The 26,925-nt window shown below is 38.8% G+C and overlaps 2 protein-coding genes across 4 annotated transcripts in view; both read right to left on the reverse strand.

Moving 5' to 3' along the window:
• The window catches only part of LOC129758790 (PAN2-PAN3 deadenylation complex subunit PAN3), a 114,890-nt gene that overhangs the window by 73,426 nt on the left and 14,539 nt on the right, over nt 1–26,925 (reverse strand). The window lies entirely within an intron of this gene.
• LOC129752135 (uncharacterized) overlaps nt 13,917–26,925 on the reverse strand; it is a 33,544-nt gene continuing 20,535 nt past the window's right edge. Inside the window, exons 2-5 of the mRNA XM_055747929.1 lie at nt 25,690–26,742; nt 21,818–22,027; nt 19,263–19,467; nt 13,917–19,134 (exon numbers count right to left, since the gene is read on the reverse strand). Of these exons, the coding sequence (XP_055603904.1) occupies nt 13,917–19,134; nt 19,263–19,467; nt 21,818–22,027; nt 25,690–26,742 (6,686 nt within the window). The remainder of the gene's footprint in view (nt 19,135–19,262; nt 19,468–21,817; nt 22,028–25,689; nt 26,743–26,925) is intronic.

Below are 26,925 nucleotides of genomic sequence, written 5' to 3' on the forward strand. Positions count from 1 at the left end.
GTTTTTTGGTATATAATCATGGTGAATTAAAAAAAAATTAATGTAAAGGGCCTCAAGTTTCTACACCCATAGAAGAGGTTGCAAAAATCCAATGCCTATTGAGCAAATCTCTGTGCCGATAATGCGCTGAAATGTGCACTGTGCCGAAGATGATATGTTTGAAAAACCGTAACTGGCATTAGGACTCGGCTCCCAACTAAAATTATGCATGACCACTACATTGAAGTGAAACAAGAAAAACATTTTATGGGATTTCCTTCCTATTGGATAATTCATCCCAGAAACAAGAAAATAAAAATATAAAATACAATGCCCGTAGGAAGAGTCGAACTCGAATCACCAACTAGATCGTCTAGCCAGTCCGACATCCTAACCAGTGTACTATTTGAGCTTCATACAGAACGAGGGATATTTGTCATAGGCTTTCTGCCGCCGAACAATCACAAATAAAACGTACGACGATGGCTTCCCGGCGTTTGGCCGCCTTTCAAGGTAGTCCTTTGTCTTGTGATGGTAACGGGAAAGGGAACGGGAGTGAAGGCAAAGGAAAACCCATTGAATGAGAACTGTGCTTTGCTTACTGCCTGCTATTACATACACACGCTACATATACACAGCTGCTAAAGCCGGGCAGCTTTGCCGGTAAATTGAAGGAATGTTTTTTGTTGTTGCTTTTGCTACATACAAACGCACAGCTTAGCCGTGGTTGTTTGCCGGTTGATTGAATTGAAGCAATGTTTTTTTTGTTGCTTTTACTGCATACACACGCACAGCTTGGCCGTGGTTGTTTGCCGGTGGACTGAAGGGATTGAATTAGAAGGATGTTTTTGTTGTTGCTTTTGCTACATTCACACGCACAGTGCTCGGTTCGCTGGCTGCCTGGTGTTGGCCGGTATTTGTTTCCATCCTTCTTCGTCTTATGATGCGATAGGGAGGGACGTGAAATCGTTTTTATTTTGTTTCTTTCAGACATACGCAATTCGGTTGACTTGGGAGGTTAATGCCGGTGGGAGCAAATCGAATCAGCACCGGTCGCGTTATCTTCTTGTACCAATGATGCTATGTAATTGACTACACGCCATTGGCACAGAGGCTGAATTTTGGGTGTAACAATTGTATCCCAAAACTTGTTAACCAGTTAGAAATCTTGACAAATATTTCGGCTTCTTTTACCACGTAGTCTTTTCGTATCAAAAAACAGATTTTCATGATTTTTTCCAACGGATTTAACGAAATTTGCATTTATTTGTTGTTTTGTTCATCAATTTCAACAATTTTGCAAAAGTAAGTCCGGTTAAATTGATCTTGAAACTATAATGTGCCACTGTGAAATTTTGAAGAATTTTCATATAATTCTAGAAAAAAATATAAGATCTATAAGATTGTATAGAGAAATATATACGTATATTGAATTAGTCTTACAAAACTTAAAATAATCAAATATTTAGTTATTTCCTAAATGCAGTTATATTATTTTTTACAAATCCAAAGACATGTTTAAGAAAAGATTGTTCTTTTTTAAATACAAAACTATGAATAACTCTTGTAGTAGTCATAGTCAACTAAGATTCGCGAAAATATAGAAAATCGTGTATAATACAGAACTGAACTTTAATCGTTTGTATATAAGATATTCTTTGTATCATGGTAAAGACCTTCGATTTCGACAGAAGCTTGTTTTTGATTTTTATTTTTAATTTTATTAATTTTTACATAATACATTTGTATATTCCAGCGTAGGAAACTTTAACGCAAGAAGAATTATAAACTTAACACTTGCGATATAATGCTTCGTTCTCAGGCTGATGTCATGCTGAAGCAACTAGCAACGCGACCTACAACGCAACGTTCACACGACTAACCAGCTCTCATTTGATCTCCATGGAAATCGCGCAGACCTGTCATACTGGTCGCTTTGTGTAGCGCGACCAATCTGATGCCAATGTGTTTAGTAGCGCGACTAGTAGGAAATCCAATAGGAACATTGTTTTTTCTCGATTTGAAGCAGTGATTCCGGGTTTTAAGCACAATAGTACGAAGATCTGTCCGAACTTGTGATAATAAACTAAAAACTTTCTTAATCGACGAGAAAATTTTCATGAATTCTTAGTTCCGGCAAAAAAACAAGGAATTTTGTCGGTTCAAATTTCGGCATTCTTGCAATCCGGGTCGTGATTTGATGAGTTTTTGATGGCTCCGGAAAGAAAGGAGACGATCCAAAGCATTATCAGATGTAGAGAAGTGATGATTTGTAGGGAATTTCAAAGTGACAGGTCGCGCCAGCATGACATACCAATGCAATGCAACGCAATCTTATTGGAACGTTGCGTTGCTAGTTGTTTCAGCATGACATCAGCCTCAGGCCAATCCAAACGAAATACACAACAACAACATTGAGTAACCAAGATCTTTTTCTGGTGCAAAAGAGGTGTAACTTTGCTTACAAACGTCTCATGCTGCCAAATTGTTTGCTTTTTCACAAAATAATTTGATGAAATATGTTTATCGAACACTGAATTATTTGGCTTCTGAAGTACAACTGGTACAGTCGAACTTGAATAAGCGAGAAACCTCTATAAGTGAGAGAAAACACCAAGTCCCAAGCTTTCCAAAGTTCAAAATCTCTTTAACTGAGAGTGTAAAACCTCTATAAACTAGAGTTATTTTCCTGACTAGACCAAGAAAATAAGAGAAAGTATCGCTTTTGTATGGAAGTTTTGGTACCAAAGTTATATTGGGTTACGAAAGATGAAATATCCATAGTTTCAAATTGAAAATCACTCGAGAAAACTTAAAACTGATGCATTAACTGTCTTATATATAAAAATGGAGGCGTTTTCTTTGTAACACGATCACGTATGAATGGTCGGTCGGAATTAAGTGAAATTTGGTATCCGAGGGTTTTTCGGGCCAGAGATGGTTTGTATAATAGTTCGAGAATCTCACTTTTTATGGAAGAAGGGCTCCTATACAAAATTAACTAGAAACGGGACAAAACTGGAACAACTTGAAGACGATTTTCACGAAAACTGATTCACGAGCACGAAGTAGTTAAAGAACTGTAAACATTTGCCAACGATTTATTAAGGAACGGGTAAAACGAAGTTTACCGGGTCAGCTAGTTTCTTATAAATCAGATCAAATACACATTGAAAAGTTGCATTTATAGATGACTTTAATGAATTTGTATGTTTATGACTCTCTATAAAAAATAACCTGATAAAGTTTGAAACCTCTTTTAGCGAGGAAAAAAGTTCAGTCTTTTTTACTCTAATTTTTCCAGTAATAAGTTTTGTGTTTAGTTTTGTCGGTAATAGTTGAAATATAAATTTATAACATTTGACTTATGCTAAGTATAGCACACTTGCGAAGAGCGAAAAAATGAGATATCTCATATTGCACCGCAATTAGTTAAAAAAGCGATTTAAACTTCGTTTGTTTAATAATGAACGAAAATTCCCGGTTTATGAGATAAATCTATATCGAGACTGTCAAAAACTACTCTTAAATTAAGAAAAAAAATTGAAAATATTTTTGAAATTCCATGAAAAAAATTCAAACATGACAATTTTCCGGTGAGGTGCCAAAATTCCCGGTATTCTCCCAGTTTCCCGGTGACGCGCTGAAATTCCAAAGTTTTTCCCGGTTTTTCCGGTTCTCTAGCAACCCTGTTTAATCATACCAAGTACTAGAAATCTAGAAAAGGAAATAGAAACTAGAAAATTGGAATTGAAACGTAAAATATAACAGGTAAGGGGCCCCCTTGCAATAATATCTCGAATAGTTTCCCTCGAATATAAGCTCAGGGGCTCCCTAGAGTGAGAAATGTAGAATTTTTCCAGCATTTATGAAGGCTGAGCAAATCAGGACAACTTTTTTTCAAAATTTGGTAAATGTTATATGATATAAAATTTTTTTTTAACGAAATCCGAAAAAATCTATGCAAAGTACTGTGATTGTTAAAAAAAAATCGAAAATAAAATAAGGAATAATATTACACATTTAATTTTTTATCGAAATACGTCAGAAACGTTAAAATAGTTTTCCAACCTTCCAAATAGAAAACCAATTTAGATAAAGCTAGCTCAAAAAATTTAGCCCAACTTGAGTTTCCTTTATTTTTTTCCTGTGTATAAATCCAGGAAAATAAAGACTTGTTTTTACAATAATATCAACCAGCCAGACTACACTTTGCTTTACGTGTTCACTTTGCTTTGAAACCCGTATATGCGCGATCTGAAAAATCTCGAATGTCTATCCCAAAAAAAAAAACATCACGTTTTCTTATTTATTAATCTCATAAAGGAATTTACGGCATCTGGAATTATTCTTAGTTCTTAGCTTAATCGAGATTTATACAAATTACAGTTGTCACCTAATTATCAGTTTCTGAATGAAGACTTGCAGCAGAAAATAGGTGAAACAAAGAAAAACCTCTCCCATTTAAATTAAGTTCGAATGTCTTGCACCATTGCAATGTCCTACACCAAGGCTTTTTACGCGGTCTTTTATACGGCTTTTTTTACACTGTTTTCGGGAATTACAGGTTTTTTTTTCACGGATCTCAACATGGTTTTTTTCAGAAAATAAAGAACGGGAAACACATAGAAATGTTTGATAGCGGGAAATCTTAGCTCTGAGACTAAGAACGTGATACATGAGACCTGACACCTGAGACCCTAGACCTAAGACCTAAGACTTAAGACCTGAGACATGAAACATGAGATCTGAGACACGAGACATGAGACTTGAGGCCTGAAAAACACCTGAAACCTGAGACCTGGACATGAGAACTGAGACAAGAGATATGAGACATAAGACATAAGACCTAAGGTATGAGACAAGAGCTATGAAACATGAGACCTGAGACATAAGACTTTAGACTTGAGATCTGGGACAAGAAATATAAGACTATATAAGACATGAAACATTAGATATGATTCATGAGACATGATACATGAGACATGCTATATGAGACATGTCTCATGTCTCAGGTCTCGTGCCTAAAGTCTCATGTCTCAGGTCCCTGGTCGCATGTCTCAGGTCTCATGTCTCAGGTATCAGGTCTCAGATCTCAGGTCTCAGGTCTCATGTCTCATGTCTTATATCTAATGTTTCATGCCTCATGTTTCAGGTCTCAGGTCTCAGGTGTCTTGAGTCTCAAGTCTCAGGTCTCAGGTCTAAGGTATCAAGTCCCACGTCTCAGGTATCAGTTCTCAGGTCTCATGTCTCAATTGTCAGGTCTCAGATCTCAGATCTCATGTTTCAAGCCTAAAGTCTCAAGTCTCAGATCTCGAGTCTCAAGTCTCAGGTCTCAGGACTCAGGTCTCAGGTCTTAAATGTCAAGTTACATGTCTTATTGTTTCAAGTTTCAAAGCTGCAGAATTTGAATGGTCTTTTTAACACGCTTTTCGGGAATTAACACTGTTTTTTACGCGGTAGGTACGTATATCAGTGTAAAGAAACCTTACTGTTATACCTTAATTTAAGCTTTACCGACATTTGTGAGGAATTTTTAATTTATGTTTGCCGTAATTGATTAAAAGATTTTACAAAAAAAAAAAATGAATTTTATCCGGACAATATCAGAGCAAATGTCGGGAATTATTCAAATTTAAAAAAAAATGAGGAACTTGAAGAAAAACATAGAAAAAAACGGTCAATCTAGAATACTCACTTTATAAGCATAAGTTTTAGTATGAATAATGCAAATTTATTGTTAGTTGCGAAAATCAATTTTAATAATCATTTTTTAGTTGCTTAAATTGGTCCAATCGCCCATACTGAGATTCTTTATTAAATTTTCATTCTAATTTCTATCTAAGTTTAGATTGAAATTTTTCCAACTGAAGTTTTCTACTATTAATTCTGAAGTGTTTTTATATTAATTTTTTTTACTGAAATAAATACCCTCAATTCAGCATATCACGTGCCGAATAATAATTATCAAATTGTTTTTTTTTAATACAAAAAGAGATTCAATTTATTGACATTTTCAAGCCTTGTGCTGTTTTTCTAAGTTTCACGGTGTTTTAAATTTTTGGAACTCGAGATCTTTGTTGAAAATTCTAAACTCACCTAATTTTTTTTTTCAAATTATTTCTGATTATGCCGGATCAAATTTTAAATCCTGCTTTTGTCACTTGGAGTTGGAATATCACGAGGGGGGGGGGGGGGGGTAGGTGCGGTAAGGGGGGGGGGGGGTGGGGGGTAGGTGCGGTAGGGGTGGGAATAAAAAATAATACAAATTTTTAATAAATTGGAAACAATTGGACAAAAGGTTGCATGCACAAACTTGCATACAATCTAAATTGCACAAAATCGATAATTCGAGTTATTTTCGATCGAAAATTTTAAAATATCTCAAATACAAGAGGTGATACAATTCCCACCGTCTGCAGTTCGGCTTTCGTCCGGTTTTCAAACCTTTATTTTCGAGGAATTTATCAAATTTTTCGAGAAAATACTTTAAACTTTCTTTATTTCGCCCTTCTGGAATATATGAAAAATCGGAGGGTGGGGGGGGGTGGTGACAAAATAAGAATCTGATGGCCTTATGCGTTTTGAACTTTTTAAGTTTTTAAGTTTATTTTTGTCACATTTAGAATAATTATTTGACAAGTATTTCTGTTTCCAATGTTAGATGTGGAATCAAAAAACCTCATCACATTTTTTAAATTTCAACACATTACATAAAGACATTACATGTGTTTATTAATATGAAATTGAAAGAAAATTTATATTTTGAATTAAAAATTTATCAATTCCTTCTTAGACTGTGAATGCAAATTTGTATCTCAAGTTTGTATATGAATGGCATTTATAATTTGTTTCTCAAATATTGATTTGAGACACTGAGTTGTGGTTCTGAATAAAATCTGATTTCAAGGTTGGATTACTATCTTGAACTCCGTATCTCCATTGAATTTAAATTTACTTCTTTTGATTTTCTTTGATTTTTTTATTCTTAGCCTCAAATCTTAATGTTTCCGATTGTTATAATGAAAATATTTATCCTGCTTTAGATGAAACACATTCCAAGGTCTCAACGATGAAATAAAAAAATATTCTAATACCTACCTTTGATTTTTTCTTAACTAGAAAATTTTAGTTGATGATAGCTATTAAATAAATTACGAATCGAAATTTGAAATTAACAGCTTTTATAAGAGTTTTCATTTTCGATTAGTTGGCATATTTAAAAAAATGATTCGTATGGGCCAAATAGCCAATCAGGGGTTGTTTTGGCTTTAAATTTTGAAAATTTTGTCACTAATTTCAATTTTGTCGTTTTTTGCATTTTTGTCAATTAAGCTATTTTTGAAAATTTTGTCAATTTTATATTTTTATTTAAATTTTATCACTTTTGTAAATTCCGCGATTTTTGGTTGAAATTAACCGATCATAAACATCAATGACAAAATTGACGAAATTTACAAAAAAGAAGACACTGTCTGAATTGACCAAATTTGAAAAAATGATAACATTGAAAATGCTAAAATTCTCAAAAATGACAAAATAGATAAAATTAACACAAATGACAAAAGTAATTTCGGTCATTTCGGCCAATTTTGTATTTTTTTTTCAATTTTCGACAATTTTTATAAATTTTGTAGTTTTTGTCAAATTGGCCCAGTTTGTAAATTTTGTTATTTTTGTAAAATTTGTCAATTTTTTCAATGTTATCAATTTTGTCAAATTTGCAAATGTTATCTTTTTTGTCATTTTTGTTTATCGGTCCATTATGTTAATTTTGTCATTTTTTACGGTTTCGTAATTTTTTCTGTTGTCATTTTTGTCAAATTTGTCATTTTTGAAAATTTTGTTATTTTACTTGATTTCGTCCATTTTTAGTATTTTGTAAATTTGGTATGTTTTGACAATTTTGTCAATTGTGTAGTTTCTGTTAATTTAATAACATCTGTCAATTTATATAAAACACTTTCAAAAAATCGTTTTTTTTTAATTTTTTATTTTCTTATTGTAAAACATTTCAAGAATGTTGTGTCAAATTTTCAAGTCAATCGAAGCAAAACTGTAGAAATTATAGGCCTTTATCTCCTCTTATCTAACACTGCAAGAATTCTAGAGCAGAAACTTCAAACGCGTTTTTCTCGAAAGCACATTTTTAAAGTCAGTGGACATCGTCATTTGAAAACTACTTCACCGATTCTTTTCAAATTTGGAACATATTTTCTACATATAAAATACCAAACCCCAACGATTTTATTTTTTTTTTCTTTGGGGAGATTTTACAGATAAAAAATGGCGGATTTCTTCGTGAAAAATCGTAGTTTTTACTTCAAACAGCCACAAAAATTCCATAATTTTTTTTTAAGTTCAATAAAATCGTTGGGGTCCAGAAAAACATCTATTAAAAATATTTTGCTCTGATTTTTTGACTTCAGATTATTCTGTGCTGAGATACAGTGTCCACCGCAAATCCTGTTTTCTAAAAGGCATTCTCGACCGGCTCATTTTTCAATATTTTTCTACGAAAAAATTACTAAATGTTCTTTTAACAATGCTTTGTATAATGCAAAAAAAATGAATACATTTGTTTGAACGACTCTAAAAACTCTAAAAAAAGTAAAAATTGTGTTTTTTTAACCGTTAGACCCTACTCCCCCCTTAATATCCTCAAAATTCTTAAAAGTTTCACACATATTCATTCAGGTGTTTATTTTCAACTTTGTTTCTAAGCTCATACTGATGTGTCACCTCGTGAAAAAACGGGTTACGAGCAAGGTTTTCGACCATCAAAAGGAAGCAAATGAAGCAACAACAAAAAAAGGCAATCAAAAACAAAAATTGGCACATGGTCTCTTTTGAGCTGAGGTTGAGCTGCTGAATGAACGTGGACAGACACCTTCTTTTTTTGTTGCTACTGCATGAGAGGTGTTTCTATTTCAATTAGCCGATCACGTATATTCATCGGAATTGATGTCTCGCGACTGGTAGTTCGTTTCTATGAATGCTCTTGGACATGATGCAGAAAAAGAACGGCGGGTACATGTGAATGTTTTCGGATCGGACTGGTCTGCCTCTTACAATGTGAATATTTTTCACAAATATCTATACTTCTAATCTAGTTTTAGTTGAAGTAAGGAACTCTTGTTTGAAATGTTTTTATTCAATTTCAAGAAAATTATTTTAATCGTTTTATAATTATTTTAAAGTTTTCCTAAGAATTTCTAATTAGAAATGTTTTGTTGATAATACATCCTTATTCATCATTTTTAAATTTTGCCTTTGGATGATGGAATCTGTTCCTTTACCCTATGCACGTGACAACGAATGCAGTCTACAGTTTGTGCTTGGTATCATCTTCCTTCCTGTGATAGATTCATCTGTGCCAAAAAGGTCGGGTGTTTTGGTCTTTTACCGACCAAAGAAAAAAAACGCATGAATGGTTTCGGATATGTTAGTTTTGACGCTTTACAAGGTGGACATACGTACTGTACACAACCCATACGACTTAATTCGCTTTTCAAATTTCGCGCTATTCGATCGTCACGAGTTTTCATTTCTACCAAACTATCCGAGGAAAGATCGTTGCGTGATGATGGACGTCAACAATCCAATGAACAATAAATTAAAAAAAAAAAATCAAAACGTGTTAAGGCGCTTATTCTAACACATTACACATTACACATCAAGAGATGAAAATATTAAAAAACTGGATCTAGCTCATTACTTACTTACTTACTTAATGATCCCGCGCCGATCCTCCGGTGCATAGGGCCGTGGTAAAAGACCTCCACTGTTGACGATCCGGAGCCAGCGTCTTCACCTGGTCCCAGTCAAGATTCAATTCTAGCTCATTCAATAACTGAAATATAAAGTGCCGACATTTTTTCCATAAACTTCCGATAATAAAAATATTTCTTTGATGTTCAAATGTTCGTGTTTTGGTCAAATTTGTGAATTTAAAAAGAGTTATTTAAATGATACTTTTAATTATTGATTTTTCATTATTATTCAAATGCAGATTTTTTTTTAATTTTCAAACATCAAAATTATTTTCATACACTACGTTTTACGTTTGAAAGCCGGTAAGATTTTTATAATGTTAATCATTACAGATTCACAAACGAGTGCAGAAGTAAAACGATAAATGAGCAAACAGATACACATAATTTCATGCAGCGACTCAAATCAAACAATTATCAAAATTATCCATTTTTTAAAGTAATTTTGTTACTTAATTTTTTTTAATTAGCTATTGGTATTTTTTTAAACATTTTTCGTTCACTTGTGAAACTGTATAAATGATTAGCAGGACTTGCAAAAGTATAAACAATAAATAAAACAACAGATAATCTACAAACAGAAACTAGAAACTAAAAAAATATTCATAGAAAAACTCACGAATCATCGGACGAGAATAATGTTGGTAAAAGTTTCCATAAATAATTTATTTTCATAGAAAAAAAATTATTTTTTAGAGTAAGTACATACATATATCGTGAAAAGTTCATTTTTTTGTCATATTTTCTTCGAATAAGATGGAGATAAGGTTAGAGAACAACTTTTTGAAAAACAAACAGATCTAGAAAAATTTCATGAAAATTTTTTAATTTTATTGAATGACAAAAAAGACAGCCTTTTCTAGATATTTTCAAATTAGAATATTATTGGAAAGGCCGTATTTGTAAAGAATTTAAAAATTTTGTATTCGTGTCTTTAGTTAACATGTGAATCTAGATAAAGTACACAATTGTTTGAACAAACAATGTCATATGCAATTCATCTGTTGGTTCAAACATTCTTACCAAATGACCGAAAGCTAGTGAACCTTCATATAAGAGAAGCGACATCTGATCCCTCTTAAAATAAAATATGTGGCAACATCGCCGAAATCTTGGACAAAAAAATCCCCAGCACTGTTTTCGGGCTCAATGTTCAAGCTCTAAAGTGAACGCTTCTTCAATCCAACAAAACAACATTGAACTCGATGCCCGAAGGATCGCGATAAACGGTATGAATGACTTGAATTTCGTTAATAATCAGTTAGTTTTCACCAAAGCATTGAAAAAAATAGCACCTTATCATAAATTCATATGACCAGCTAAAAAAGTTATCTGTTTGAACTATAACAACAATCACAATACCTTCCTTGGTTGAGTTTTTAATAAGAAAGGTAAAAGCACTGCGACAAAATGCTCGGATCGATTGGAATCGATTTTGACAGTTCTTTTGCTCGGTTGGAATTTCGTGATTCAGATGTCACTTCTCTTATATACGGGTTCACTACCGAAAACATATAAATTTAAAGATGTTTTGTAATTTTAAGACCCCTGATGAAATTGTTTTTTTAAAAGAAGTTTATTCTAAATTTTAGTGGTGGTAGTAGTTCTTATTCTTATCTTTAAACTTTGCTGAAGAAACTGTATAAACATTCCGAAGGGTTTACGATCCATTTAAAAAAATATTTTGTTTTCAAAACAACAGAAATGTTCATTTTTTTGCGTGAAAATTTCGAAGTAGCAAAAAGTAACTTTTTAGTATTGCCTTATGTAAACTCTGAAAAATTTATGCTTATTTTGAGAACATTTCCTATTTGATTTTTTTTGTGTTGTGTTGCTTATTTTGAGAAAAAAAACCTAATCATAAGGAAGAAAAAGTTTGTTTTTTTACAGTGTTAGTTCGTGAGTTTTTCGAAAGTTTTCCTTGACAAAAGCGGGAGATTTTGAGGAAAAAGCGGGACGGCGGGACATTCAACAAAAAAGCGGGACATGTCCCGCTTTTGCGGGACGGATGGCAACCCTAGCATAACTAGGTATAATTTTGCCATAAAAGTCTGCTCGGGAAGAGTCTTCTATACGTGTTTCAAGTTAAAATCTGATCATTTTGATTTTAAAGTTTAAAGAGCTGGCCAAATTGACCGTGGCCAGGGCCAGATGTCCCCGAACCAGACTTGTAAACCATCGACATTTTCTCTGACAGTCGCACAGCCTGCTTTTATCAGTATCATTGTTCGTGCCATCAAACGAATGCGACCGAAAACTTGCCGAACAGTCGACTACCATCAAACGAAACGACATTCATTCTTCTTTGTGTGATTGTCGAATGAAATTTCGTGTCTTGGTACACGAGAGGGATAATTTGATGGTCAAACGACCATCATTCCCGACAGTTTACGACATCGCCTATCTCTTTCACGCAGCAGAATTTACAGACTCAATAAGCATATGCAATCTTTTCTATTCACTCCCTCCTGTTGAAAAAAAAAAAATGCGTCACTCTGCAGCGCCGGGTGATGTTTGGATGTGTTGGTCGAGCAATGTGGAATGATTATCTCGATTATCTACGCAAGAGGGATGACAGTCAAACGACTAACCACAAAAAAGATCAAAATTTCGTTTGACATTTTTTTGCTCTCCGCTCAAACGATTGCGCTCTCCACGATTGTCACGAACGATGTGTGGTGATGGTCTCCGGAAAAATTCAAACGATGGTGACCAATTACAAGCCTGCCGAACCACTGTTATTGCCAAACTGAATAAAATTTTCTCCAGTCTTTAAACATTTTTTTTGATGACCGTCGATATGAGATCTTTTCGAATGTCATTGGAAAATGTTATGCGACTGTTACGATCCCGACTGTCTTTTGGATGACATTCTCATCACTGCTGCTTAGTATGCATGGTATTTAATCGATAAAGAACTGTTGCCTTTTTTGCTAACTGGTTGGTGTTCAATGAAGAGGATTGTTCTTGAGATGATTACCCACTTGTACAAATTTTTTGTAAAACTCGACGAAAAACGTCGATAAAATTCAACAACATAATTCATTTAGTTATTTTGAAGCTATTTTAGTTGAGGTAATAATAAAAAAAAGTTCTGTATGATCGAATAGATTCAAAAACATGGCTTGCGAACGATTCGGCAAAATTCAAATGTCTCAAAAAATATTTGTATCTATTGCATTGATTAAAATTGACAGAATATTGTTTGGAAGTACCTTTCAGCAGGATCGGCAGGATAATTACGCCCGGATGGATTTCCTCTTCGGATGCAGCAGGTAAGTTTCCCCTTTTGATGTAGCAGGTAAGTTTTCTTCCTTTTCAGGTGATGAATAATTTCCTCTGGTTCCAGGTAAGTACACTTTCGTTTATTGTTCAACCTTCCACTTTTATTAATTATTTAACTTCACTTTCCTTTTTTACAGGTACTTAACATAACTTTATTTAACTAGACTATACTAAATTTACTTAACAAAATTCACAAAAACAATCCAATTTCAATATCACAACAGAGCAGAGTGCGTTCGCCGAGCAGTTTACGTGTCAGGTGTCAGTGCCGATAAAGAGAAACACATGACTTCTCGATCGGCCTTTTATAACCTATAGGGATGCCGGAAACTTTTCTTTTTCTTAGGATGTTTCTTAACTCCCCAACTGACAGCATTCCGACGACAACCCATCGCAAAAAACCCGACGGCGAAATGTTTTACCAGTGGGCATTTTCGTTTCTACCCATTTTCGTGTGTGCGCGAACATCCTGGCCCCTTCAGAAACAGCGTTTCTGACGATGATGTTGGATAAATTCTTCCGTGAAATGAGTAGATTCCGTTCAGCGTGGAGATGGCGATGATGATGTTTGTTTACATCTGTCTCGTGTGTTTTGGTCGGTTTTATCGGTTCGTCTGATCCAACAGTTGAAAGTGCCTTGAAAGGTATAAATTTGGAACGGGATCGGAATCGCAACTAGAACGAAGGCTGCTGCATGGTGTTGTTGTTGTGTTGTGTTTTCGTGGTGTTGTGCTCCATTCGAGAAGTGAAGTGCTGAAAATATTCGACCCAGTAGCGAAGTTGGGAGAAAATAATATTCTTGGACAGGAACTCACCTGATCCAAGTCAATATGTGCCTTGGATATTATTTCTACACTGGATCCGAAATTTAAAGCTCCTTCAAGCACGAATCTCGTCTGGTGTTGATTGCTCAGCGCTGGATGGTGTGATTGATTCCTCCAACGATGGTGCAATCGGCAGCAGGCAGATTTTGGACACCGGTCGTGTACAGGATCCTTTCGCTGTCCTCAGAGTGACCACTCTGACTACTCCGTCGCTGCCAGGATGGGTCTGTACTATTCTTGCCGTCGGCCAACGCATCGGTGGAGTGTTATCTTCCTTCAACAGGACGAGCTGGTTTTCCTTGATGGAAACAGGTGAGTGCACCCATTTGCTTCTTGGTTGTAATGTATTTATGTATTCTAGATGCCACCTTCGCCAGAGATCCTGAAGCAGTTTTTGGATTTGTTGCCAATTTTTTAAGCAGTTGAACGGAATCTCACTGAGCTCGTCATCCGGAGCAGCCTTTAATGCAGAGCCGACAAGAAAGTGCCCGGGTGTCAATGGCTCATAATCCGTTGGATCGTCGCTCAGGGGAACAAGAGGACGAGAGTTGAGGCAACTTTCAATTTGACACAGGAGAGTCTGCATGTCGTCGTAGAAAAGTGGTCTGTCCCGGACAATACGGATGAAATGTTTCTGGGCAGAATGAATTGCAGATTCCCAAAGTCCACCGAAATGGGATGCTCTAGGCGGATTGAAGTGCCATTTGATGTTACAGACTGAGCACTCCTGGTCAACCTTGCGCGAATAGTCTGGCTGGCGAATAAGTCGTTTCAGTTCATTCTTGGCTCCGAGAAAGTTTCGGCCATTATCAGAGAAGATGTCGGAAGGTGGGCCTCGACGAGATACGAATCGTCGCAAGGCCTGAATGAACTTTGCTGTTGTCAAGTCGAACACCAGTACGATATGTACAGCTTTAGTGCAAAAGCAGACAAAGACTGCCACAAATGCCTTTGTTGGGGAGGCTCGCCGATGTGGATGCTTCAGCAGGATTGGGCCCCAATAATCAACCCCCGTTACCGTGAATGGACGAGTGGCTGTGATCCGTTCCTTGGGCAGCTCAGCCATAAATTGTTCAACCAATTTAGGGCGAGCTCGGAAGCAAATGGTGCAGCGATGTACGATGTTTTTGGCCAGATTCCTGGCCCCTATGATCCAATATCGTAGGCGAAGAAGTCCGACCAGTAGTTGCGGTGAAGCATGTAGATTTCGTTCGTGGTAGCATTGGACGAGTAACGCCGAAAAACGATGATGATATGGGAGCAGAATCTGGTGCTTGCTGTCGTAGGTTAGTGGTGCTTTGTCAAGCCTGCCTCCCACACGCATTACTCCGTGAGGATCGAGGAACGGAGAGAACCATCGGAGCCGTGATTTGGTGTGGATGGGTTTCGAGTCTCGAAGCGCGCTGATTTCACTGGCGAATTCTTGGAGCTGGACTAATCGTATTAGGGAAAATTCAGCATTTTGGATTTCGGTCGGTGTAAGAATGGTGGTGAGCTTCGGTTGGTTGCGGTTCACGGAGATCCGTAAACAGAATGCCGCTACACGGAGCATATGTTGGAAGGAGGAAAAGCGTTCGACGAAAAGATCAACGAAGGAAGGGTCTGCTGTTGATGCCAGAAGTTTGATCGGGGAAGAACGAGATTCAAGCTGCGTCTCAAATGATTGATCATTCTGATTAACAGGCCAGAACGATGGTTCAAATTGAAGCCATTGAGGACCTTTCCACCAAAGGTCGCACGAAAGAATCGTTCCTGCCTCGATGCCTCTAGAGATGTGGTCTGCAGGGTTCTGTTGCCCTGCAACATGGTTCCAGGAATTGTCCACCGTAGCAAGCTGGATTTTGGACACTCTGTTAGCCACAAAGGTAGTCCAAACAGATGGGCTAGACTTAAGCCAGGCAAGAACGGTAGTAGAGTCGACCCAGAAGAATGTCGTAAACCTCGATCCGAAGGCGGAGCAGACCTTTTGGTACAGTTGAGCCGCTTCTAGTGCTCCGCAGAGCTCGAGTCGAGGAATGCTGCGCCTTTTTAACGGTGAAACTTTAGATTTGGCTGTCAACAAGGTTACCAGAACATTCCCGGAAGCGTCGGTCGATCGAAGATATGCACAGGCGCCATATGCTTGTTCCGATGCGTCCGAAAAGAGGTGAAGCTGAATGTTACATGGATCGGGCAAAACAACACATCGAGGGATTCTGAGTTGCTCAAGCAAAGGCAACTGCGAGTAGTAGTTGATCCAGTAAGTGGCGAGAGAATCTGGTAGCGGTTGATCCCAGCCCCAAGGTTTGTCGTCTTCGGATGTAAGGCTCCACAGCGTCTGCATAAATATCTTAGCGGTTACGATGACTGGCCCAACCAGGCCTAACGGATCGAAAAGTTGTGCGATTTGTGACAGAGCGATTCGTTTCGTCATAAGGGTGTCTGGTGGTTGCTTCAGGAGTTGGATGTGGAACCGTAAGTTGTCGGCTGTTGGTTCCCAGTGTAGACCCAGGGTTTTGATGCACTGGTCTGCTGCGAGCTCGACCGAAGATTGAATGGCACGCCTTTCGGGAGAAATGCCGTCGAGAACCGATTCCACGTTTGAGGCGAATTTGCGGAACTCAAGTCCGCCCCTTCTGCAAAGATGATCAAGTTGAGTTCGTAGTTCTGATACTTCTTCTGGTGAGCTGCCTCCGGTGAACAGATCGTCGACGTAAACATCGCGCTTCAGAATTTTGGATGCTTTGGGAAAGTTCTGGTTTTCGTCATCGGCTAACTGCTGAAGTACCCTGGTAGCGAGAAACGGTGCGCTGGCCGTGCCGTAGGTGACCGTTTTTAGCTCGAAAGTCTGTAGAGGTTCCTCGGGGGAATTCCGCCAAAAAATCCGCTGCAGTGGAGTGTCTCTATCGTCGACCAGCACTTGACGATACATCTGCTTAATGTCAGCGATGAGCATGACCTGGTGGAGCCTGGACCTCAATATGATGGCTCTCAGATCGTCTTGAATTACTGCGCCTACCATAAGCACATCGTTCAGAGATTTTCCGGTTGCAGATTTACACGATGCGTCGAAAACAACTTGGACTTTGGGTGTGGAGCTCGTTTCTCGAATCACAGGATGATGGGGTAAGTAGTACCGGGAAGAATCGGATCCAGCTGTGTCCGCCACTCGATGCATGTGGCCAAGGGTTTCGTATTCTGCCATGAAGTCCCGATACTGAATCTGCAGCTCCTTGTTGCGTTGAAGGCGAGATTCGATCATGTGAAATCGACGTCGCGCAGTGTTGCAGTTGTCGCCTATGTTGTCTGCCGCTTCCTTCAACGGCAATCGCACAATATACCGGCCATCTGGCGCACGTTGAACTGTACGACGAAAATGCTCCTCGCACGCCGCTTCTTCTACCGAGAGACTAGGAACGGCGCTTTCCTCCTCAATCGCCCAAAACCGTTGCATGAATCGTTGGATGTCCGCCACTGTAGCGACGTTGCAGGAAATAGTCTTGAGGTGATTGGACTGCATTACCTTCCCAGAGACCACCCAGCCAAAAACCGAATTCACCAGCATCGGAAGCCCATCTCCAAGTGATATTCTGCCTGATGGTTTGAAGACGTCGAAGAATATTTCAGCGCCCAGAACCACGTCGATGGGATTTGACTGGTAGAAAGCTGGATCTGCTAGCTGAATTCCCTCCGGAAAACCCCAGCTCGAAACGTCCATGGTTGTCGACGGTAGATTTAGGGTGAGTTTCGGAAGCACAAGCAATTCGACGATGGTGGAAAACCGGGTGGTGCGTGAGCGTACTGTGGTGCGGAGCTTCAGACGGGCATGTGTAGAAGAGTGACCAATTCCGGAGATCGAGAGATGAACCTTTTGCCGATGAATCCGAAGCCGTTGAGAAAATGACTCAGTAATGAAGCTGCACTCGCTTCCTGAGTCCAGCAGTGCCCTTGCTACGTGTGAGTTGCCGTGATCGTCGACCAAAGTGACCACTGCTGTTGCGAGAATCACCCTGTTAGAAAGACGACCAGTCCCTGGGTTGTGAATCGCGGCTGACAGTGATGGTGAAGCTGCTTCGCAAGCCGCATTGGTCTCCGTCGTTGCGCTTGCTTCGACTCGCTGGTTGAGGCGCTCCTGATGAGTGCGATCGTCGCTGCACAGCTGGCTATGGTGTCGTCCTCGGCATTTCCGGCAGGTGTTCTTCGACGAACAGTTTCGAACCACATGGCCCTTCCGTAGACAATTTCGACAAAGCTGTTGGCGGCGCACAAGTTTTTCTTTGTCTTCGGAGGTCATTTTTGAGAAAACTGGACACTGATACAAAGGGTGATGGTCGGAGCAAGCGAAACACTGCCGATAGTTGAACTGAGTTGCTCCGTGGCTAACGAGTGGAGGACGAGAAGTCGATTTTTTCGCTGAAGTCGTTGCTGAATGCTCTTGCTGGCCATTGCTCATGCACTGCAGAACCGTAACTCGTCGTTGAAGAAAGCCTACCAGATCTTGGAATGTAGTTGACTCTTTCGCCGACGCAAACTCTTCCCAATCTCGACGAGTTGTTGAATCAAGGCGGATACTCAGCATTCGGATGAGCAAAATGTCCCAATATTCAGTTCTTTCTCCAAGCTGCTTTAGGATTCGAACGTTAGCTTCAAACCTTTCGACCAACGAATGAAGATCTGAAGCTGATTCTTTCTTAAGTTGCGAAAATTCGAACAACGAGTCAACATAAGTTTGTTTTAAGCGTAATGGATTTTGAAAATGCTCAATGAGAAGATTCCAGGCGACGGGATAGTTATTGGCACTGATTGCAATAGTTTGGATTAACTTAAGGGCATCTCCACTCAACGACGATCTCAAATAATAAAACTTTTGGATGTTAGATAAATCACTTGATGAGTGCACCAAAGAAACGAAAAGATCGTGGAAGTTTAACCATTGCTCTAACGACCCGTTGAACACGGGGAGCTTTACGTCGGGTAGCCGTATCTGGGAGGAAGCAGGGAAGTGCGCATGGGACTGAACAGGATGAGAATACGGAGTCGAAGCATGTTTATTTACGGCCAGCAAGAATCCCTTCACTCTGTAGTATTCTGTCTCGAAATGCGATCGCTGCTTGAATTGCTGCTCGACGATTGCCATGTCGTCGACATCGGAAGCTTCCAGCTCAGCTTGGGTCTTGGAGTAGTCTGCCCAGAGAACACCGAGATTCTCTAGCCTCACGGGGACTTCAACTGATTGAGTGTCTTCGTCGTAGTTGTCGACGAAAACCTTGATGAGGTTGAAAGAAGTCTCTAGGCTGCGAATCCTCAATTTTAGAGACTTAATACGTCGCTCTGAAGCCATTTTCAACGCCGGAAGGTCTGGAAATCGAAAACCAGCGGAGCACAAACGACACTCTTATAGATTTAATGGAATTATAATTACCTTCTAGAGGCAATTAGATTGCCTTGTATTTTTATTACAGCAGGAACGAATCCAAATCCGGGAACGTGGAGGTGTTGTAGATGACTTCCGTAAATCGTGTATAGGTTCCGGATGCTCGGAGTTCGACGGGCATCCGGTTCGAAGGACCAAATGGAAGTACCTTTCAGCAGGATCGGCAGGATAATTACGCCCGGATGGATTTCCTCTTCGGATGCAGCAGGTAAGTTTCCCCTTTTGATGTAGCAGGTAAGTTTTCTTCCTTTTCAGGTGATGAATAATTTCCTCTGGTTCCAGGTAAGTACACTTTCGTTTATTGTTCAACCTTCCACTTTTATTAATTATTTAACTTCACTTTCCTTTTTTACAGGTACTTAACATAACTTTATTTAACTAGACTATACTAAATTTACTTAACAAAATTCACAAAAACAATCCAATTTCAATATCACAACAGAGCAGAGTGCGTTCGCCGAGCAGTTTACGTGTCAGGTGTCAGTGCCGATAAAGAGAAACACATGACTTCTCGATCGGCCTTTTATAACCTATAGGGATGCCGGAAACTTTTCTTTTTCTTAGGATGTTTCTTAACTCCCCAACTGACAGCATTCCGACGACAACCCATCGCAAAAAACCCGACGGCGAAATGTTTTACCAGTGGGCATTTTCGTTTCTACCCATTTTCGTGTGTGCGCGAACATTGTTCATAACGCTTTATTTGGCACCGCGTAAGAAAACTTTTCAGATAGAATAAATGTATTTTAAGTTGTGAATGTGTACAAAAACACCAAAATATAGGTGGCCCAATATACCCCCCATTATGTGGCCCATGGTTCCCCACAAGCTATGATTTGCAAATTTGTATGTCATGAAAAATTCCTTTTCCATATGAAAAAGAAAGACAAAACTAAAATAATAAGCGTAAGAGTATATTTTTGTTACGAACTTTAGATTTCTCACCGATGCAATTTTCGGGTGAAGAAGAATATGACGCGTACAAAAGTCAACCACTTATAGAAATATATGCTTAGGCAGAGCGATGACGATGACAGTTGGATGAAGATTTTTATCTCAACACATAGCTGAGATATTCGAGGTGGTCCACGTCTTCCCCATAGACCACGTTACTCCACTTTCCCCTACATTAGAGTGCCCCAAATGACCCGACATTTGAAAAAGCTATGCGCTGCAGATTTAAATTGATCCTAGGCCTAGTACACGGTGTCATGCTACATTTGGCCAGATCGGATCACGGGAAGGGGTCGCTCAACGAGCTTTAAGTTTGTATGGGATTTTGAGACATTTTGTTCGGGACGAAAACGGTTTTCTTAAAGCCTAAACTATGAAAAATATTTTATCCGAGGACTGCATTCCGATTCGAGTTAAGATAAAAAAGTTATAAAGCTTCAAAAAATATTCATCTTTTTTAAGGGCGATATTCATCACTATTAATGAGAGACATTGCTTCGAACATTTTGACGCAGCATTAACAGTGATGAATATCACCCTGAAAAAAGTTTCCCCCATTTTTGAAGCCTAATAATTCTTTTTATCATAAGTCGAATTGAAATGCAGTCTTCTGATGAAATATTTGTCATAGTTTAGGCTTTGAGAAACTGTCTGAAAAACATATTTGAGTTACATTACGAGGTTTCCAAAACTATAAATTTTGTAAAAACGGTGTGTGAACAAGAAAGATAGATTGGTTTCAGTCAAGAGTGTCAAATTGACACTCCAGGGACTGTAACGGATGAAAATTTCAGGGTCGAATGAGGGTTAATAGGTTCAAAAGTACGCAATGGATTGATCTATTTCATGCAGAGTTTCACAAAACAATATGAGATATATAGTTCAATGAATAAAGTAATTAAACCAACATGGAAGGAAATTCTATTAAAATAATGAAAACAGCTTCCGTAAGCCGTTACCTCAGGCGCCTCTACCCTAGGTATACTGGTGAAAGTCATGAATTGTTATGACAGTTAATTGAAAAATTAAGCAGAGTTTGCCAAAAATGTATGCAAATCGACATTTAAAAAAATCCCTGGCAGCTAAATAGAATTCGGTAAAAAGGGCAGTTTTCGTAGTTTTTTTGTACTGTTAACACCCCCAGTAAACATTCGTTCTCGAACAATGCATAAAGATGTCACGTCTTGTTTGGCAAACAATTTATAGGGGTGCAAAATGTTCTATTTATGGACACATCTTCAACCACCCAAAAACATTGCAATTTTCAAAAATAGCTCGCAAGACAAACGGGTGTGTGCATTCAAATCGATGGAAAAGAACAAACAAGAAGAAAAAACAATGTCAAAGACCCATGCGCCCATTACTGTGCGGTGCTGCATTGTCTGACCCTGTTGAAAAACAGCTGTGGTGAAGGTTATTCGAAAAATAGAATTATTGTTGTATTTTTTTTTTCATTTGCTTTTGTGTACCGCTATCCGAAAGTCACCCACATTTCGCGGATCATTTTTCGAGAGCAATATCTCTGCACGGTTTTTGTTGTTGCTGCTGTCTTATTCACTTTTGTTCACATTTCTTGAACTATAAATTACCGGCCTCAGCCAGCAACAATACAACTTTCCCATCATTAGCAACATAAAAGGGTGCCAGATTGTTGTTAGGCTGTCGGTTGTTGTTGTTGTTGTAGTTGTTTTCGCTGTTGTTAGAAATAAATCTCACGCATTCGGTTTTAAGCTTCATTCCACCACAAAGCCAGTTGTTCCGAATAAATTGGTTCGACTGAATGGTTGTTGTATATCTACCTGGCAATTTCAGAAACAGACGATGGTAAAAGAACAATGGAACAACACCACAAGAGACAGATCGTTGAACCATTACACTTGACGACGTCCCCCTAGACTCCAAGCATCAGATAATGTGTTGATCCTGGTGGAGAACCTTTATAAAACCAGCTCGAATAGGAATTGTAAGGGTACCTAGCCTCCTAGCTCATACAGGTAATGTTTTGCTTGTTGTACGTTCCTACTTTCAATTGAACACAACAACTCTCTTTCTCTACACTGACAGCAACAAACAACAAAACACCGGGAATGGTGTGAGCTGTCACTAACACTACTGTAGCATCCGAAAATGCGGGGGCGAAAGAAAAGTAATCTCTATGGTGGTATACGTGCGCGAGTGGAAAACACATTTTTTTTGTCTTCATTATGCCCCTCGAGTGAAAAGGTTGGAGTATTTCACTCGAACGAGCGAGAAGGGGTTTTCATCGCTTCTTTCAGCAGCAGCCAGCCAGTGCCAGGTGATTGAATTCGAGACGCGTTTCTATTAAACGCGGTGAAAGTGTTCTGTATTGTTTGATTACCGAACGAGTGCTGCTGCTTTCGCTTGATGAAACTGTGAAGATGATGGCGGAAACGTGATGCTGGTTTTTTTCTCTGTTTTAATGGGAAAGGATGTCAACAGCCTTCTTAGAAAAGTTATAAATGAAAATTTTAATTGAACAACATAAAGAAAAACAAACATTTATCCTCATTTTTCGACCATATCAACAATAGAAAAATCCAGAAGAATGATTTTGAAGAGGTATTTAAAGGATCAATTTAAGCACGGAAATTTCAAAACATTTACGTCTAATAACCTGAACCAGTATCTTGGTTTTAATCTACATACAGTGAGCGAAATAAGAATAGTACCACTATGTGTTTTGTCTGTTAAAATATGAATGATTGAAATTCACCAAAATTTTCTTCTACAATTTGTTTTGAATTGATTAACGGATAAATCAAGCATAAGTATACTTTTTTTGGACGTTGCAATCGGCGGTGAGGTCCAAAAATATGGAGAAAAGGGTGCGAAATAAGAATATTACCACTTGTATTTTTCAACAAAAAACAAGATTATTTCTAGAAATTTACTGTGTAAAAGTGAATAATAATGCTCCTACGAATTATTTGAATAGATAACTGTATTTTAAGGAGTTTTCTAGAATTCCAAAGGTTTTAAAAGAGGGTTTTAAGAGATGCTCTTCTAGAACTAAGGAATTTGATATTTGAGCCGAAATACTTTACCAAACTATTTACTTTCTTCATTAAAATGAAGTGAAATAATTAAACAATCAATCTGGGTTTATTTTGAATAAGAAAAACAGGTTGAAATTCTAAAATTTAGATTTTTTTCAGTAAACCACCGTAGATGGCAGCACTATCTTGCAGTTAAAATCCAAATAAAGTCTCAATATTGATTTTCCAGGTTTATTTAGGCCCATAATCATCATTTCTAGATAGTTTTCCAACACAGTTTTTTTGGAGTTCACGCAGCAGAAAGCTTTTCCGGATTTGCAAAAAAAAATCACCAGCACAAGAATACACCACCGCCAAAATTTCTGCTCATCTCAACTTTCAATTCAATTTCAAATCATACCAATAATACTGCTAGTCGTCCAGTTTATTGTTTATTATATTGGTATCATCTGACAAAGGTGGGTGTCTGAATGAATAAAACTTAAATCTAGGTTTACATAAATCGTTTTCTAGTTTCTTAGTCGTTCACTCATGCTATGCTCAATCCGTTGTTTGAAAGTTGCAATGGACACATTAAAATCGAATAGGGTATAATTACGGAGGAAGCATATTTTTGCGGCACGAAGGGGGTCGTTACTGCCATAGCGCGTACTTCGTGGTTCCAATGAGAGCCAGTCTCGATTACGAAGGGTTCGTTCTGGAGCATAAATGTTACAACGGGAAAGCAGCCAACAGCAGTCAATTTCATTTCTCAAGATCTTTGCCACGAACAGTGATCGACCAATGGAATGACGATCCGCCAGCGTATGGAGTCCAAGCAGAGCACATCGTTGTGGATAAGGCGGTAGATTTAACGGGTTTTCCCAAGGTAGTTCACGGAGAGCATACCGCACAAATCGCCGTTGAATTGCTTCGAAACGCGCAACCCACAAAGCCTCAAACGGCCACCATACCAGATTCGCAGATTCCAATATTGATCGAACCAGGCAGCAATATAAAGCTCGTAGGCAGACGGGATCGGTGAATTCTGTACTCAGGTGTATAATGAATCCCAGCGTTGGCCTTCTCGAGTACCACAGAGTAATGGGGCTTAAAAGTCATATGACGGTCCAATAAAACTCCAAGATCCTTTATCTGATCCACACGTTGCAATGACTCATCCAGTATGCTGTATTCATATATGAATTGATGTTTTCTCCGACCGAATGTAATAACACAACACTTAGCAACGCTTAAAACCAGTAAATTATCAGCACACCAGTTCACAACCATGTCCAGGAAGCCTTGTAACTCGTAACAATCAGCTAAACTGTTCATGACCAAAAATATTTTTAGGTCATCCGCATACAGGAGAACTCCACAGCTAATCAGAAGCAAATTAATGTCATTACAGAACATTGTAAACAACAGAGGGCCCAAGTTGCTACCTTGTGGAACCCCAGACTTTGGAATAAAATCAGGAGATTCTGCAGAACCAATTCTGACAGCTAAACGGCGATTCGTAAGATAACTTTTTATCCAAGCACATAGTCGTTCAGAACATCCCAAACGTTGCAATTTTTTCAGGAGAATATCGTGATTCACGGAATCGAATGCAGCCGAAATATCAGAATAAATTGCATCAATTTGCTTTCCGCCATCCATTTGTGATATGCAATATGATGTAAAAACTGTCAAATTCGTGGTTACCGATCGTTTAGGGAAAAATCCGTGCTGATTTTCAGAGATCCTGTTCCGACAAGCTGAGAAAATTACATCGTTTACGATCCTCTCTAATACCTTCGAGCAGGCAGCTAGTGATGGGACACCACGGTAGTTGAGAATATTTTGCTTATCCCCTTTTTTATAGACTGGGCTCATAAACGATCTTTTCCAGAGGTCGGGGAATTTTTGCTGTTCTAGGGACTGGTTAAAGATGTGAGTAAGTGGTTTCACTAAAAGAGTACGACACTTCTTAAGAACGCACGCCGGAATTCCATCCTGTCCGGCTGATGTAGTATATTTCAGTTTACCAATGGCTTCAAGAGCCATTTCCTCGCTTATAGAAAAAACATCCAGATTCAACACATCTATGGGTAACCGTGTGACGGCTGCGAAAATTTGATCAGCAGTTGGCGATAGATCAGAGAAAACACTGGAGAAGTGCATCGCGAAGAGGTTACATTTTTCTTCAGAAGACGTTGCAATTCTATCATTTAGTTGGAGTACCGCAGGCAGACCGGATTCCTTCCGTTTTGAGTTGACAAATTTCCAGAACTTTTTCGGATTGCGGCGAAGCTCCCTTTGCGTACGAGCATCATAGCGTCGATAGCAAAAACGGTTGAAACTGCGATATTTTCGTGTAGCAATGTTCAATTTCATTTTAGTGAAAGGGCACCTGGAGCTAGTGAACTTTCTAAGTAATTTAGAACGTAACTGTTTTAACCGCTTTAGACGTCCATTACTCCAGGGAGGTCGAAGAAGAGGTCGCACCAAGGGTACTGAGTTGTTAAAAACATCATCCAAAATTGAGCTAAATACTCTCACGGCAATATCAACGTCCGTACAATTGAGGAAATCCGTCCAATTGATTTCAGAAAGCACTCGATTCATCGTGTAAAAATCTGCGCGATTGAAGTTGCGAGCTGAAGTATCGAACGCCTCATCAAAAACGATAGGGTCTGGAGAAGAGATATCAAAATTGAACGGAGGATGGTACGTGTCAATCGGAACAACGGCATCGATGGCCTCAGTGACCGAGCTTATTGAGATAGAATCGTCCGTAAAAACCAAGTCCAGCGTTCGGTTTTGAGAATTGCGTAGAGAGTTTCTTTGATCCATTCCATTCAGTTGCATTCCATCCAAAAGTGATGCACTAGCCGATGTTAATACTGAAGTAGAGTCTATCATCATACTGTTACTGTCACCACGAATCCACGTCAATTGCGGTTGGTTGAAGTCACCAAGACGAATAACGCTGCACGAAGGATGTTGCAATCTAACTTCAGATAAGCCATCAACAAGCTGATCGATAATTGATCCATCTTGACTTTTTTCCGGTGGAATATATGCTGTACCAATTAAAAACGAACTATGAGCATGAGAAACTTTCACCCACAAAGCTTCTATGCAATTGTTATTAGTCAAAGTAACCAATGATGCGCTGAACTTGTTTAACACCGCTATAAGTACTCCGCCACCCCTGCTACGACGACTATTGACACTACTTCTGTCACAACGAAATACATTATAATCTGAGCCGTACAGCTGACTAGACGGTACTGAAGAATCGAGCCAGGTTTCGGTGAATGAGTAGATTTCGTAGCCGAGCTCTGATGTAGCAACGAAGCACTCACAAATCTTTGATTTCAAACCACGCACGTTCTGGTAATACAGGCGCAGCGCGTCAGATGAATTGGATGCGTCAATTGGGCGTGTTTTGCGATGGTCAATAGGGCGAGAGCTGCAAATTGAGGGGCAGTCATTGAACGCAGCGGGAGAAGAAGAAGGGTACTTGCCTGAAAGCACAGGCTGGAGAGCCCCGTTGCCTTCTTCAAACACAGGGCCGGGACGACTGTTGACGCTGGCTGGAAACTGCGCGACTGTGACGAAGGGCTTGGGGGCCTCCAGTTCATCAAGCTATATCGGAAAGTACAACATTATTCTGATTATCGGTCCCAAAAAATCACTTTTAGTGACCT

The sequence above is a fragment of the Uranotaenia lowii genome, chromosome 3 (genome assembly GCF_029784155.1).
Source record: "Uranotaenia lowii strain MFRU-FL chromosome 3, ASM2978415v1, whole genome shotgun sequence".
NCBI lineage: Eukaryota > Metazoa > Arthropoda > Insecta > Diptera > Culicidae > Uranotaenia > Uranotaenia lowii.